The sequence below is a fragment of the Ambystoma mexicanum genome, chromosome 6p (assembly GCF_040938575.1).
Source record: "Ambystoma mexicanum isolate Mex_15411 chromosome 6p, UKY_AmexF1_1, whole genome shotgun sequence".
Classification (NCBI taxonomy): domain Eukaryota; kingdom Metazoa; phylum Chordata; class Amphibia; order Caudata; family Ambystomatidae; genus Ambystoma; species Ambystoma mexicanum.
In genome coordinates this window covers 407,113,981-407,131,523 of record NC_090935.1, presented here as the reverse complement: position 1 = coordinate 407,131,523, position 17,543 = coordinate 407,113,981, and the positions used below count along the sequence as shown (strand labels likewise).

Here is a 17,543-nt window from a genome sequence, read left to right as displayed (position 1 = left end):
TTTGCACTTGACCAAATGACTTAAGAATAAAATAGTATTTATAGTGGTAGGAGTGGATGAAGAACCTGATGCTCGTGATGTTGTTTGCTCCACTGATACCAACAATCAAGTTTAGCGGGGGAGAAGCATGTTACTAGGGCAACACTGCAGCAGTGCTGCTAAAACACAGAGCGCAGAAACGTCTCTTCGAGACCACGCAAGGTCAATTTCAGTATTCTGAAGATGCTGTGTGCAAATGTGACAAGCGCGAGAGCAAGGGTGAAACTAAAATAGCAAATATGGTTGCTTGCCTTGTAGATTTACGACCGGGTAATTTTGTGAACAATTATCTGGGAAACGTGCAGGGTCCAGATCAGAGTCCAATTATACATCAGAAGCTAACCATAGAAGCAACCTATAAAACCATGTGAGGTCATTTTGAGTGCCCAATTTAAAAATAGTGCTGGAAATGCTGCGATGTCTGCGAATACGAAATACAGCAAAACAAAAACCTTGAAATTGGTCCCTTTTGTGTTTATACTCTCTGCAGCTTGGTGTAAGAAGAACCTATTGAAGCCTTGACTAAGAAAAATATTGGGAATAAAGAGGTCCTTTTGCTACCTGGATGTGAGATTGAATAGGAAGCTATAGACAGTGCATCATGAGAGTAAAGTAAGGTTGTGACCAAACCCCTTGTATTGTTTTTTTAGAGCTGTCCAGCCAAGAAGAGTAACTGCATCAGAAACAATTTCTAAGGCTTGTAGGGAGTAAAGACAAGTCCGGTATTTGAAAATCCAAAGAAAGTGTTTACAAAAGGATTGATGAGAGTGATGAGGTGCAGTTTATAATTCGTGTAAGTGCACAGTTTGGTCAGATTATTTTATAATGTTGAAGAATGGGCAATAATAGCCCACATTGTTTATTAACAAATATGATAAACTGGCATTTTAATCCATGTTAGTGTTATTTTGGGAGAAACAGAGTTGTCATGAATACTTGCACCACTGTGCAGAATCCAAAATATTTTTAAGAAATGGCGGGATGAAGCTGTAACAGTGTGCATCACCTAGCTAATACAGACATCATATATAAAGATAAGCGGGAGCCAGCTTGCCCCTGAAGAAATTCCGAATAATGGATTTATATTTTGTAGAGAGGAATGAAACATGTTGGGTGAATGTGGTATGAAGTTTGACTGAAGGAATCAGACTCTTGGAAAAGAGTGAAAGGCTAATTTGAGCTGATAGAACTGCACTTTATATTGAAAGTACTTTAGCACAAAATTGGTTGCGAGGAACGACAGACATACCGCTTTTTATATTAATAACTGCACTTTATGAATAATTGTGACACTATCGTGTTGTCTTTTTATTTGTCTGCTGCTTTAAGAAAGAAATGCTGCTATTTATAAATTGTAAGAAATGAAATAATAAGATTCGAAATAATAAATGTTTACATATTTATTAGTGCATGGTTATTGGGTAGAGTGACACTGAATCTTTTGAAATGGATAGACCTGTGAGCATTTTTTGTTTTGTAATAGGATATTATCCTGTAGAGGGATTGCTATATCGGGTCTTTAAATAACCCTCCTGTCTCAGTTTGTTGTGAGGCATCCTTCGGTTTGTGACACAGTTCTATTGGCTCTAATTTTCCAGATCTCCATGTGTCAGTGCAGGGCTTTTGTGAGAATTTATTGTAGCAACTCCACCGGATGACTGTGTTTTGGCCCTTAGGGCACACAAGAAATCTGAGGGTTTGTTTTGTTCTGGAGAAATTTTCAGAGTCTATAAAGTTCACATTAGCCCATTACAGTGTTTAAAGCCCCAATTTGATTCTGTATTACAATTAACATATTTTTATAAACACAAGTCTCCAATGCCACAGTGGAATAGGACTAACGTGGTGGTAATGCAGTGGATTACCAATGGGGTATTGGGAGGAGAAAGTGTGAGGCAGGTGTAAGGCAATGGATAATTAATAGGGCACTGGGACAAAGAAGAGTGAGGCAGAGCTAATGGAGATACTGGGATGAGGACTGGCAAGGTAGAGGCAATGGAGTAGGAGGAAGAGGGAGACCGGTTTAATACAACGGATTACTAATGGAGTACTGGTAGGAGGAAGAAGGAGGGAAGGTAATGAAATGGATTACTAATAAGGGACATCCCGAGGGGGAGAGATGCAGAGTAGTGCATGGGACAAAGAAGAGAGGAGGACAGTGGTAATGGAATAATGGGAAGCTGGAGACAGTAGTAATGGGGGACAAGACAAGGAAGATGCAGGCAGGGGGAATGCGGCACTGGGAAGAGGAAGAAGCCAAGTCTCCACACCACAGTTAGTTCAACAACCTGTGTCTGAAAGTTTGAACAATGCACAACAGTCTGGCTAATTACAGCAATATTTTGTTTGAGTAGACATCAGCAGAGACCTTGCCTATAATCTCCATTAGCTTGTCTTCCCTGCGTGTACAAGTATCTGATACTCCAGCTGTCATTGTGTTCTCTTGGTTGCTTGGCACGAGGTTTAAATATAGGCCATCGGTTGCAGGTTTGGTTCCACGATTGGCAGTAGACAAGCTTGTAGCCAGTAGTAACATGGAAATGACGGGGGCCAGGAGCATGCACAGCAGTTATGCTGCAATCTATATTATTATTAATAATATCAGAGCATTTATTCAGTGTTGGCCTAGCCTTGGGAAGCGACCAGGCACTTTACAATCATAGGGGGAAGAACATGGTTAGGGAAGCAGAGAAACGGGGGATGGGGATCTAAAAAGAGGGGAGGGCGAGCAGTTGTCTGCAATGGATTGCCTGCAAACAGCAGAGGAAATAGTGGGTGCCAGATCACCCAGTTTCAGCTAAGGTGAGGATTGAAGGATGTACTGACAGTTCTAAAATGTCTATATGATCTTTATAATGTTTTGAGTGTGGAGGGGTAAGCACTTGAAACGAAATTGTATTCTTTAAAACCTTTGTTCTATTTGCACGGTTAACTGAGATTTTTCTTTTCCTCAATTAATAATTTTGTTATCTTTTTGCAGGGTAAGATGGTGAAAGGGATGGGTGGGGCCATGGACCTGGTAGCCAGTGCAGGAACTAAAGTTGTTGTTACCATGGAACACTCGGCCAAGGTGAGTGTATGTTGTTCTATGAAATTGTCAATTTGGTCTCCGGTTTTGAGACCTAGAGGTTTTGATTTGGTATCTGACTTGATATGAGGGATTGAGTATTCTGATTGATGGATTATTTTTTCTTTGAGTTTTGTTGCACGTGTGTTTATATGCTACATTTCCATTCGTTCTTACATGATAACTGAGCTGATCGTGCTCCAATCAATTGTATGCCTTCTTGCACCCTTGTACCTATGTCATTTCACCCTCCAGACTAGCTGTGCCAAATTCTAGTCAATTAGTAAAGCATGATTGGCTTCTACCATCCTGCGTACAGATACAGTTGTTTGGTGTGTTTATCACATTATTTGAAGGACTATATGAAAATGGCTAAAGAAAAAAACAACCGCATCTATGAGCCCATCATATTCGAAGAGCTGAGGCTAGAGAAGGGATAGAAGAAATGGGGGAAAATATAACCAAGATCATAAGATGGTTTCCCACACCCGCTCATCTTTTGAAATCGCTCCAAACAGACTTGATCAGGGATCTATAAACAGCCACGGCTCCCTCCAACCTTGTAATGACCCCCTATGTATTTTGCTTTTCGCAAGTTGCAGTTATAGCATGTATTTTCTTCCGTTGTCTCTGTTTGGATCATCACATGTCTCTGTTTGGATCATCACAAGACATTCCATCTCAGTGTCCTAGGTCACTTGACAAAATTCTTCTGCCTAAAAGCTTGTGTACAGTGCAGAAATGTTTGACCATAGTACATAAAGTGGCCCTTGATTTCATTGCGCCACAATTAATTCTTTGTTGTAATGTGTATCTTTCCTATTTCCCTAGCATGCTGTTCAGGATGTTTGTTTGCATGTATCTGGTGCCCAGAGTACGGGATGCCGCATGAGTGTGCTGCATTCGCTGTGCTAATTTAATCTTTACATGTTTTTGTCATTTATATAGTTACAATCATGCCTTTCAACAGATCTCTTTCCCCATGCCCTACGTATAAATCAGTATTTTGTAACAACTAATAACAACGAACAACTTCCTACACGTGCCATGTGCTGCTTCATAACGTCGATTGGGGCAAACGCCTCAGTGTCTGGGGCTCAACTCTTCCTTGTACTCTCCAGGTTCTACGTTTGGCCATTGTCAGTTGGGTGCAATAGGGTGGTTTTCTGGGCATGTGCGTGTCTCTTTCCCTGATTGGCACGCTCAGGGGGGTTTGTCGTCAGATGGGTGGAACATGTCCCATACCAGCACTTTCCATGCTACCCACTTATCATTGCCTTCAGGCTCCGATCTATTCGCCCCTTCCATCCACACCTTGGTCTCCGCCTCTGCCCACCTTTCGAATGCCCAGCGGCATTTTCTGTATTGTGGCCCCCCAGCAGTTTTCCAGGACATGATGATGGTTCTCTTGGCCAATATGCAGGCCATATCCATAAACTTAACCACATGTTTGTATTTGCTGATTCTGCGGTAGGCACCAAGCAAGCATTCTTTCGGTGACCACTCATACCTTGCTACCCCAGCCTCCCTGCAGGCTCGGTCTATGCGTGCCCAGAAACCTCTCACACGCGCACATCCCCAAAACATGTGTATTAGGTCAGCTTCCTCGCCTTTACACCATGGGCATCGTGGACTTGCGTCCTTGTTAGTATGTGCGATATAGCACATTCAATTGTATTTGTTTGAAGCAATGGTTCCTCGATACTGCTTTGGGAAAGCCCAGTATTCTTTCCCATTCTTTCTGTTATATCTGTACCCAGATCTTTCTCCCATTGCTCTTTCAGTACTGTGCCCCTAGGGTTGGGTGTGTCTATTAGCATGCTGTACAGCCGGGAGATCGGCCGCCAGCCATCATTTAGATTATACATCAGGGCCAGTAGCGGGTCCGCCTGTGGTTCCTCTGACCAGCCCTCCCACTTTTCCTTGGCCACCTTCCGGACTCTTTGGTACCAGAGAAATTGCCCGCTCGGCACCTCTTCTCTTTCTTGCATTGACACAAACTCCCTAAAGACCCCGTCCTCATACACATCTCCCCATGTGTATATTCCCTTTCCCTCCCACCAACACCATGTCCGTACTATCTCTACTTGTGTCTGCCGCTATCGGCACCTCCGGTCAGTAGGGTTTTACTAGTTTCAACAAGTCTTGTGCTCTCCTCCATACCTTCTTGCCCAGTGTCACCACCATTGGGATGTGTTCGGGGCCTCCCTGTGTTACCCACAGTATTTCCTTTAGTTTGATGGGAGCCACCAGGTGTTGCAGTAGGTCGGTTTCAGAGGTGGACTCATCTGCCAGCCATTTAATTAAATGGCTGCGTTGTGCTGCCAGGTAGTAACTCTGGCAATTTCACCCCTCCTTTGTCGTATGGTAAATATAGCATTGCTAGCGAACGTCTATGGCGGGTAGCGCTCCACAAAAATTCTCAGAGCAGCACTTCCAGTGATCGAAAAAAGGATGCCTTAACATAGCAGTGCACGTTGTTGAAGTACAGGAATCTCGGCAGGATAATCATTTTGGTGATGGCTATCCAACCTAACAGTGATAGTGGCAGCTTAGACCAGAACGTCATGGACTTCCTCAAACCCTGCACCACTTTCGCTGCGTTATGTTCATTCATCTGTTCCGGTGTATGTCTAATATTCACTCCCAGGTATTTGAACAAGTCCACCTCCCAGTTGAGTCCCACCACTGGCAGTTCATTGACCCTCCCCCTCAGCCCAGCTATCGGAAATATACAAGATTTAGTTCTGCTAAAACTGATGCCCGACACTTTGGCATAGTTATCGAGTATATCTAAGATCACTGGGACATTTAGGTGCGGGTCACTTGCATATAGCAGCACGTCGTCCGCATAGAGCGATAGTAAGTGTCCCATTCCTCAAACCCAGATGCCAGCATCGAGGTGTTGTTTCCTGAGGTATATTGCTATTGGCTCAAGGCCCAGCACCTACAGCATTGGGGATAGTGGGCATCCCTGTCTTTACCCTCTCTTTATGTCCCAGATTGCTGACACTAGACTCCCAGTTTCCACCCTAGCTTTCGAGTTTGTGTATAGTATTCGCACCCATCGGATAAATCCTTCCCCAAATCCAAATACCTTTAATGTCGCCACCAGCCACTCCCAATATATTCAGTCGAACAACATTGTGGTGTCCAGGGAAAGTATGGCATATTGTTCTTGGGAACCTGCTGTTTGCGCAAGAATGTGTTTCAATCTGCATAAGTTCAACGCAATGCTGCGCCCTGGTATAAAGCCGTTTTAGTCTCTATGTAATAGGCCCCCCATTATCCTGCTCAGGAGCTTGGCTAATATCGTGGTCATAATCTTGCGATCATAGTTGAACATCGCCAGTGGGCAGTAAGAATTGCATTCATCCATTGGTTTCCCCGGTTTGGGTATTGGTATAACTAGGGTTTCCCCTCATGGACTACGGCAACTCCCCTTTAGTGTATGCCTCCCGAAAAACCTCAAGCCACACTGGTGTCAGGACTGCCTCATATATTTTGTAGAACTTCGGGGGGAGTCCGTCGCTTCCTGGTATTTTACTAGAGGCTAGTGACATTATCGCCTCTGCAATATCATCCCCAGTTATCTCCGCCTCCAGGTTTTCCTGTTGTAACAGGTTTATTTTGGGAAGGCTTAATTTGTCTAGTGTGTTTAGTATGTCTGTTTGTGGCACCCGTTGGTCGTGGCTATAGAGTTGGGAGTAAAAATCTCGAAATTAGTCGTAAATCTCTTGTTGTGACTTGTGTGTTGTGCCTGTTGTGTCTTTGGCCTCCGTGGTTTGACATTGTGGGTGTTCCCTTCTACACAGCCAGGCCAGCAGTCTGCCTGGCTTGTTGCCCTATGCGTGTGCTCTGGCGGTTTTCACAGAGTAGTCAAACTTGGAGAGCCTTCCCCATGCTTCCTGGCAGTTCTCTCGCAACCTTGCCAGCTCTATCTCCTCCTCCTTTGTCCCCCGTTTGTTAGACTCTTGTGTTTTATCTCTTCCTCCAGATTCTCCAGTTCCGCTCTAAGTGTTTTCTGTATGCCCCCCGCTCCTGCGATGGCCTCTCTCCTCACCACCACTTTCATTGCTTCCCAAACTGTGCCCCGTCTTTCCACGATATCCACATTTTTCTCTACATATTCCTCTAGTTTGTCTCGCAGCTCTTCCGTGAAAAGCCTGATCCGTTAGGGCATCCGGTGCCATGCGCCACAACGGTATGGGGGGGTCTAGGCCCCCGTGTTTTCCAAGCCATCAGCAGTGGTGAGTGATCTGATATTGACCTACCGAAGTACTGTGCTGATTCTATTTGTGTTTGATAGCTTTTAGCCACAAACAAGTAGTCATTTCTTGTGTGCAGAGAGTGTGGTAAGGAGAAGTATGAGTATCCCTCATCTGTAGGATGAAGCTCCCTCCACACATCTACCAGGTCTAGAGCTTCTACCAGCGCATCGAGTGCCCCCATTGTTGCCTCATTTCTGATCACTGTCGGTTTAGACCCAGTCTCTAACACAATTGAGGTCACCTCCCCATATGAAAAAACTCTCTCGACATTGGTTTGGCCCCCAGCACATCTAGGTGTTTCGGGATCCCATGGTTGGGGAAATACGAATTTATTATACAAACTTCCACCAGGTGTTAGGCAGAAACCTGTGCAGTTCCCTTAGGGAACACTGCAAAAGATTTAAGACTACAGGTGTTGGCAGTAAACCCACTTGGTAGCAGTCTGTACCACCCAGGTTTACCTGGTAGCTGTGGCTGAGCAGTCAGACTTCCCTCAAGAAGAGTTAGGCAGTATGCAAAGTATACACAATAGGCACTCAGATACAATAATACAAGCAAACACTGACCAGAGCTTTGGTATCAAAGTATATAATTATTTATTTAAAACACACAGTTGAAACACTCCAGCACTCTTATTGTAAAATATCCTAAACACAGTTACTATTATGATATATACACCCCCTTTTCCCTATTAGATAAATCACAGTAAAACACCACTTATTTTCATACAGAGGTGAGCGCTTAACTAGATTGCACTCTAATAAGTTTGCGAGAAAAGGGGGGGAAAAAGACAGAATATGAAGAGGTACACCACTTTATGATTCAGGAACACTGTTAGCAATGCAGAGAGCAAAAAGTCACTGATGAGCCAAAGTCCAAAGGCTGGGCCCACTCTTAGAGAGAGCAGAGCACAAATGCGCCCAAGATCACACAGTTACTCTAGGCTTAGAAAGTCTTGCAGAGGGTTCAAGAAGAGTTTAGAGAGGCTAAGAAAAGTTTAGCCAAGGTGTCCCAGGCTAACCCAGGTTCGAAAGCCGGGGGCTAAACCTACCCAGTACAGTCGGTAGCAAGGGAAGCCAGGCGGGACACGGTACCTTAAGTGGGAAGGATCCTCAAGCGGTGGCAATTGTTCCTGGTATTGGGTGCAAGTTGCATCGTCGTCCAGGGGAAGAGAAGATCTCGACTTGGAGGAAAGATGAAGGTCGTTGCACTACCAGGGAAGAAACCAGCCGCAGAGTTTTCCGGTTAAAGGTGGTACCTTGGTTTCGCAGTCGTGGTAAAACATCATGGTATCCTGGTTGCCGGGGTGCTTGGCACGGGCAAGGCGGCCACGAGGTACGTCGGGAAAGCGAAAAGACGGTGAAACTGGTTATCCCCACCAGTCAAAGGAAGAAGACTCTCCGGCGGGAGATCTCCTCTGTCGTTGGGAAAAGTGGTGAGGCAGTCCAGCAGGGCTCCACCGGTGGTGGTGTCATGGCAGGTCGGCTCAGCTTCTCCCTCGTTGGATTCTTAGGTCCTGTGGCGACTTCTGAAGTTCCAGTCCCCAAAGCCCTGCTTTTATGCAGCAAACCCCCATTCACTCAGCCTAACTGTCACTCAAACATGCTAAGTGGTGAGCCGGCCGGCTCACCACTTGGGCCAATCAGGATGGAGCGCGACATGAGTTGCCTAGGCAACTCAGTCCAGGGTGACTAAATTCCCCTCCACCCCTCCTAAGTACCCTGGACATAGTGGCACCACTTTGGAGGGCTTCTGTGGAGAAGCCCGCCAAAAAGTGGAACAAAGGGCTCGACTTGGGTTGGAGTCACAGAAGAGAACACAAACGCCATTTTAGAATCAAGTTTTGGCGAAAAATACCAACCGGAGAATTAATATTAATTAAATAAACCGGCGGTATGTTCGAGGCTACCGTAAATAATTAAATAAAGATAGTAGCCTAAAACAATGGGAAATCCCATAGGAAAATATTCGTGGTTGAATATAAAAAGTAGTATCCACTGCCACCAGCCAAAACTCGATCAGGGGGGACGGAGACGTGCCCCCTCAACTAACAGACCCTGGGGCAATCGAATTGGCCCAGCCAGTACGTCCACATTATGATGGTTTGTACTGGTTCTGTTCAGAATTTAAGACTAGTAAAGTCAATGGTGACTTTACATGCCCTGGGAGACAGTAGTCAGTCCAAGGGTAGGGAGTCTATACTGGGGGGTCACTATGACACCCCTGTGTCACTGCACTGAGGGTGCTGTGTAACACACATCACAAAAACACATGAAGCCCTATGGAGTAAAAGACCCCATAGCCCATTAAACACATCTAGATTCAAAGAAGCACACTCAAATCATGTCCAAGAGTGAGGGTAAAAGAGTCTCACTCTTGGCAGGAGAAAAAAATAAACCCCAAAAATCCAGCAAAGCTGCTGGGGGACTCACTAGGTTAGGAAATTCAGCCTAAACAGAGAATTCTCCCTAACACCAGGTCAATGCATCCCTTAACTATCGGGTACCGACCTTCTGGATCTGCCTCCCATCTCAATAGTTTGAAGGGAATTGCCGGACTTATCCAAATGAGCACCACTCGAGCATATTTTGAGTAGGGAGCACCATAGAATAGCCCATCCCAGTGTTCCGTTATCGCAGCCATAGTTTGCTGGGTCAGGTGGGTCTCTTGCAACAGCGCAATGTCCACCTTTTTCCTGTTGATGAAGGATTTCACACGATTCCTACTCATATGTTAACAGGCCCCTAACGTTCCATGTCAGTACTTTAATTTTGTTGGCCATTCCAACCCCCTCAGCCCTCCTACCCCTCTGGTCTTCAGCCCCTGTTTGAACCTTCCCAATTTTTCCACGCCCCAGATGGCCCCCGCCACCTTCCGACCACACAACACTACACACGCACACTTCCTGGCACATACCTCACCTCGTGTAGGATTCAAAACGTTACGAACTTCAAACCAAACCAAAAGTGGAGAACTGCGCTCAGCAGACACTTCCCAACCGTGGCGCTCAGGCAACCCTGCATCTGCCTGACCAATCCGGGCCATGGCGTGCGGGCTGTGGTACGCTGGCAACTGGCCAACACCAATCAATTCATGAGGTGTGTCTATTTGCTCTGTTCTTGGTGCCTACCCCCGCTCCTGCCATAAAACAGAACAATTTACTCTATTGTTTCTTATCGAGCCGCCTCAAGCTCTTCCACTGAGGTGTTCTTCCCTCCCCCTTTCATCTTTTGAGCCCGCTGCGTCTCACGTCACCGCCGCTTTGCCGTCGTCTAAGTTATTATGTTCCAGCCACATGGTGGCCGCCGCCGGTGTTACCAGAAAAACAGCCCTCCCTTTGTAAAATACCTTAAGCCGAGACGGGTACATCAGCATGTACTTGAGGTTCAGTTTCCTGAGTCTTTGCTTGATTGGCACAAATGAGTTCCTTGCCCTTTGCATCGCTGGGGTATAGTCGGGATATATGGCTATGTTGGCATTATTTCGGCGGATCACACTGCCTTATCTGGAACATTTCAGTATCGTCTCTCTGTCCCTAAAATTCAATACTTTTGCTATCATGGGGCGAGGGTGTAAGCCCGGTGGTGGTTTTTTCTGCAAGGATCTGTGGGCCCTCTCCACTACAAACCCCTGTGACAGTCCTCCTGCCCCGATTTCCTGCAGTATCATATTTTCAACAAAATCCGTTGGGTTGGACCCTTAAATCCCTTCCGGGACTTCCAGTATGCGTATGTTGTTGATCCGGGTGCGTCCTTCCGCATCCTCCACCTGGGCTTTCAGCGTCGCGTTTCTCCTCTCTAGCTCTGTCAGCCTCTTCTCCATATCATTGGTCGTTTCTGTTGTCTCTTTAAGCACTGTTTCAGCCATCGTGAACCTCTCTGTGAGGTTACGCATATCCTGCCTCATCAGTTGAACGTCCGATTTGACCTCCTCAATTTTGGTATCTATAAAGGATCTTAGGACTGCAATTGCTTCGAGCACTTGGTTATTCTTAGTGGTGGATTCCTGATCTGATTGCTCAACTTGCACCCCTGAAGCAGTTTGTGGTTGCCCCTTCTGTTTAGCAGGGTTGAAGGAGTCCATGATCGTTGTGTCCTTTTTTTTTTCTTTTTCAATTGGGATTTTATTGGTTTTAATACATACAAGTAACGAGAAACAGATGGACTTTCTTTATCATAATGGTATTACCTTGGTTCAACAAAACGTTACAACCAAACTCTACCACTGTCAATATTAACCTTTTCCTCCCTCATTTCGTTACTATGTCCCCTTCCCTCCCCTCTTCCCCCCCTAGACAGTCGGCTATTTCTGTGCAGTTCATTGGCAGGGATGCATACTTCATGTTAGTTTGGACAATTGGCTTACTTTGGTCGTGCTTTTTCTTGATTTGCGGCTGGCTTCTTTATCTGCGGTGGGTGGATGGTGTACAGGCCTTCCTCCATTGTGTGGATTAAGTGAGTCTCGGGATCATTAGTTTACTGTCATCCTGGGCTTGGAACGTGCAGTGCAGCAAAGTCACACCATGTTTCTTCATTGCGTGCTGCTTTTCTGTGAAGCGCTGCTGTCATTTTCTCCATCGTATATATATTTATCGCAATGTTTAACCATTCCTTTTTCGTTGAGAGGCGTAGGCATTTCCATTTAATGACTAGACCTGCTCTTGCTGCCAGTAATAGCGGTGATACTAGTCCCGACCAGCTCATTCTAATCTTCTTTTAGACCAAATAAGGTCAGGAGGGGTGTTGCTGTCCTCTCGACCCTATCTATCTGTTTAATCCATCCCAGCACCTCATTCCAATATATGCGTACTTTAGGGCACTCCCACCACATGTGCCACTAGTTGGCGTCTGTTCCACATCCTCTCCAGCATTTTGGGCTATTGGTCTGATACATTTTGAAAAGTCTGTGTTAGGGAGAATTCTCTTAAGGCTAATTTCCCAAACCTAGTGAGTCCCCCAGCAGCTTTGCTGGATTTTTTTTTTTTCTCCTGCTAAGAGTGCGACTCTTTTCCTCCCACTCTTAGGCATGATTTGAGGTATGTCTTTGACTCTGTATGTGCTTATGGGCTATGGGGTCTTTTACTCCATAGGGTATCATCTGTTGTTCATGTGTGTTACACAGCACCCTCAGTGCAGTAACACAGGGGTGTCATAGTGACTCCCAAACATAGACTCCCTACCCTGGGACTGACTACTGTCTCCCAGGGCATGTAAAGTCACCATTGACTTTACTAGTCTAAAATTGTGAACAGAACCAGTACAAACCATCATATTGTGGAAGTACTGGAAGGGGTTAATTCGATTGCCCCAGTGTCTGTTTTCAAGGGGGCACTGTCCAGTCCCCTCTTGTCGAGTTTCTGGCTGGTGGCAGTGGTTACCACGCAAAATATTCCACCGGAATATTTCCTATGGGATTTTCCCATTGATGTTAAACGCACCACTTTTTGGTGCAATGTTAAAGATGCCGCCGGTTTATTTATTTAATATTAAATCAACGGTTGGATCTTTTTGCCAGAACTCTTTTCTAAAATGGCGTTCGTGTCCGTCTCTGTAACTCCAACCAAGGTCGGGCCCTTTGTTCCACTATTTTGGCGGGCTTCTCCACAGAAGCCCTCCAAATGGTGCCACTCTGTCTGGGTTCCACAGGATGTGTGGGAAGGGGAATTGGCACCCTGGACTGCGTTGCCTTAGCAACCCAAGTTGCACTCTATTCTGATTGGCCCAGTGGTGAGTCGCCCGGCTCACCACTTAGCATGTTTGAGTGACAGCTAGGCTGTTGAATGGGGGTTTTTCTGCATTGCATAAAAGCAGGGCTTTTGGGACTGGAACTTCAGAAGTCGCCACAGGACCTAAGAATCCAAAGAGGGAAGAAGCTGAGCCATCTGCAACGACGACACCACCAGTGGAGCCCTGCTGCAACAAACTCACCACTTTCCCAACGACAAGATAAGATCTTCTGCTGGACGAGTCTTCTTCCTTTGAGCTGGTGGGATCAACCAGTTCGTCCCTTTCACCTTCCAAAGACGTCTCTTGGTCGAATCGCCCGTGCCAAGCACCCCAGCGGCCGGATAGCCAAGCTTCACCACTTTGACTGCGAAAAAAAGGAACGCACCTTTTATCGACAAACTCCGCGGCTGGTTTCATCCCTTTGCAATGCAACTACTCCACGTTTCCTCCTCGACGAGATCCTCTCTTCCCCTGGGCGAAACAATGAACTGCAACCACTGCCAGGAACAACTGCCACCACTGGAGCTTCCTCTCTCTTTAAGGTACTGTGTCCTGCCTGGCCTCCCTTTCTTCGGTTTGCCCAAGGTGACCCTTAAATCCTTGGCTTTCCAACTGGGTTCGCCCCAGACCTTCTAACTTTACCTTCTTGAATCGCTCCAACCTCTTTTGAACATTCTGCAAAGACTTTTAGTGCATTTTAAACCGCGTGATCCTTGGCACATTTTGCTTTGCTCCATTTAAAGTGGGCCTGGCCTATTAACTTTGACTCTACAGTATATACTGCCTTTATTCCCTTACTGAGAACTCCTAAAAGTGTTGGGACCTGTTTTATTTCTATGCTCTGCCTTCTTCTCTCCCTTTAACTGAACTATTGGAGTGCCATCAGGTTATGCGCTCACATCTGTTTAACAAATCGTGGTGTTTTAATTCTGACTTGTCTAATAGTTATCAAGGGAGGTGTCTATACTTTACCTGACTGTGTTTTAACTTGCTTTTGATTTAGGGTGCTAGTATATTACCTGAAGTGTGTTTTAAATAAATAATTATATACTTTTTATACAAAGCTCTGGTCAGTATTTGTTTGTCCTACTGTGTTTTTGCCCTTATTGTGTATACTCTATATGCTGCCCTACTCTTCTTGAGAGAAGTCCGACTGCTCAGCCACAGCTACCAGGTAAATCTGGGTGGTGCAGACTGCTACCAATTGGGTTTACTGCTTACTCCTGTAGTCTTAATCTTCTTGCAGTGTTCCCCAAGGGAAGTGCACATGATTCTGCCTAACAGTCTGTGAGGGTCATATTGCCATCTATGAAGTAGCTTTATTGCATGGAGCTTGTATTGTGCAGCGATTGATATTTGGGATGTTTTACATATCGTATCTCATGCTTGTTGCTCGAATTTTCTTTCAAAGTCTTTTTCCCACTTGTCTCTGGGGCTTGAGGCGGAGTCTTGATTTTTGTTGATCAGGGCCCTATACATGCATGATATTAGACCTTTGTTCCTGGTGGTTGTATCAAGGATTTTCTCGAATGGGGTGAGTTCCCTGCGTATCATGGAATGCAACTACCATTTGGATAGGACACCTTTCAGACATAGGTAGAGGAATATCAGTATTGGGTGCAGTTGGAGGGCTTCTTCTAGTTCTGATATTGCTATGAATTTGTCTTCTCTCCATAGTTGTCCAACTCTTTCAAGTCCTGCATCAAACCAGGTTTGGTATGTGGCGTGCTCAGGGATTTCCTCCCTGATTCCTGGGGTCCACAGATGGCTCAGGGGTGATGGCCAGGTTGTTATGCCTGTCATTGCTTTGCCCTCTTTCCATATATCCCATATCGTCCCCAGAATGGGGTGTTCGCGCAATTTTCACGTGAGCTTTGGTCTTGGGACCCACAGACATTCTGAGAGTGTTGTAGGGGTCAAGTTATCATTGTCCAGTTGTACCCATTGTAAGTCTTTTCTGTCTCTTAGGTGGGGGCGAGGACTCGTAGCTGGACCGCCTGGTAGTATCGTTCAATGTCTGGGAGGCCGACTCCGCCTAGTTCTTTGGGTAATATGAGAGTTTCGTATGGTATTCTAGGCTTTTTCCCATCCACAGGAAACTATAGGAAGCGTGGGAGGCTAACCATCTTAATGATGTTGAGGCGGCCCATCCATGAGATCGTAAGGGGCTGCCATCTCGCTAAGTCGGCGTGGAGTGCGCAGAGGATATGCGGAAAGTTGGCTTCATATAGATCGGCTATGTTTCTCGTCAGGTTGATGCCAGGTAGCAGAGAGTCGGTCCTCCAATGGTGAGGTTTAGTTGGGCGAATTCCGATAACTGGTGTGAGGTGGGTTCTTGTAGTGAAAAGAAGATGGACTTGGTTCTATTGATTTTGAAGCCCGATAGCGAGCCATATTCTTTGATGAGTTGTATGGCACGTGGTATTGATGTCAAGGGGTTCTGGACGTGGAGTAGGATATCATCTGCATACAGGGCCAGTTTATATTCCCTTCCCTGAGGCAAGAGTGGAAGGACTAAGCGTCTGTGCCAGGGGTTCCAGGGACAGTGCAAATAGTATTGCTGAGAGCGGGCATCCTTGCCTCGTACCTCTAGTCAGTGGGAACCATTGGAAGTACTGTGAATTCACTGTTACAGATGCTCAGACGAGGTGTATACCGCTTTTATTCCTCTCCAGAGTATCGGGCCAAGTCCTATTTTCTTTAGTGTTGCTTCCAGGAAGGGCCATTCGACTCTGTTGAATGCTTTTTCTGCGTCGACCGAGAGCAGGGCAGGTGTGTTGGGCATTTTCTTGGCCTTGTGTATCAGATGGAGGGTTTTGCGAGTGGAGTCGGCCCCTTGTCTACCAAGGATGAACCCAACCTGATCCGTGTGGATTATGGAGGGCATGTGCGTTTCTCGTCTTGCTGTGAGGACGCGCATGTATATTTTGGTGTCAATAGTAAGGAGGGAAATAGGGCGATAAGACGCTCACTGCTTGGGGTCTTTGCCTTCTTTCGGAATGACTGTAATGAGTGCTTTGGAGAAGGATTCGGGTGCGGTGCCGGTTTGGAGAATGTTATTGAAGAGTTCAACCATGAATGGGAGGAGGGGACCGAGGAATGTTTTGTAGAACCCTGCAGTGTAGTCATCGTTTCCAGGAGCTTTTCCAGTCAGGAGTCTTTTGATGGCGTCGTCTATTTCTTTGTCTGTGATGAGGGATTCAAGCGCCTCGGTTTTTTCTTGGGTTAGTCTTGGCATAGTTATTTTATTCATATATTTGTTGATGACCTGCTCATCTGGCGTGGCTTGGGATGTATATAGTTTCTCATAAAAGTTGCCAAAGGCCTCAGGAATGTTGCCGGGGAGTTTTGCATATAAGTCTGTTTCATTTTCTATGGCTGATACCCGTCTTTCTGCTCGTTGAACTCTTAGTCTAGCAGCCAGTTGCGCGTCTGCCTTATCCCCCTTCTCATAATGTTTCTGTTTCAGAAATTGAAGTTTGCAAACAACTTATCTACAGCTGGCGCAGTTCCCCTCTCTTCTCATTCACCTCCTCCATTCTTTTTTCTCTCTTGATGTCCGTAGATTGCGCGCATCGGTCCAAGTGTATTATTTCATTTCTGAGCTTGTTTTCTATCAGGGTTCATTCTCTTTTCTTTGCAGCCCCTTCCTTCATTAGTATACCTCTCCATGTGGCTTTCCCTGCTTCCAATACTGTGTGTTTTGAGATTTCACCTGTGTTCCATTCGAAGTATTCACTGTCTTTCTCCAGTTGATCATGGGAACACCAGGTCCTTCCAGAGTGTTTCATTGCTGCGCCATTTCGTGCTCCTGTGGGATAGCGCATTCTAAGTGAGAGTAACCGTGGCCATGTCGTGGTCTGACCAAGTTATGGGGATTATCTTTGATGTTGACATCGCGTCTGTTAGGCGCGATGAGAGGTACATGTAATCAATCCTGGTGTACGTGGCATGTGGTGTGGAATAGAATGTGATCCCTGGTCGCTGGGGCTTCATGTGGCACCATGCATCTGTGAGCTTGTATGTGTTCATCTCAATCACTTCTGAGTGGCCAGCCTCAGGTGGGTTGCCTGCGTGTGGGTTACCAGTTTCTGTCGAGCGTCGGGTCGACCCACATGTTGAAGCCGCCCCCTATAATCACTTCACCTTCTGCTTCAATCATGACTTTGGAGATCGTTTGTTGTAGGAACTTGGCCTGGCCGGTTTTGGGGGCGTAGAAAGAGGCGAATGTGATGGTGGTGTCTCGTATCCTACCCACTAGGATGAGTGCTCTACCGCTTACATCTGGCCAGGATTTTAGTACTTCCATTTTGAGTCCTTTGCTTACTAGTATGCCCACACCCGCTTTTCTGAGTGGGCCTGAGCCCCAGTATTCGGTTCCCAATTTGGCATACAGAACCTTTGTCCTCTTATATATCTTGTTTCTTGTAAGAAAAGTAT

At 45.9% G+C, this 17,543-nt stretch overlaps 1 protein-coding gene across 3 annotated transcripts in view; it reads left to right on the top strand.

Annotated features, from left to right (window-relative positions):
• Nucleotides 1-17,543, top strand: part of OXCT1 (3-oxoacid CoA-transferase 1) — a 1,005,602-nt gene that overhangs the window by 826,689 nt on the left and 161,370 nt on the right. For all 3 annotated transcript variants that reach the window (XM_069627204.1, XM_069627203.1, XM_069627202.1), the window contains one exon: nt 3,020-3,109. In XM_069627204.1, the coding sequence (XP_069483305.1) occupies nt 3,020-3,109 (90 nt within the window). The remainder of the gene's footprint in view (nt 1-3,019; nt 3,110-17,543) is intronic.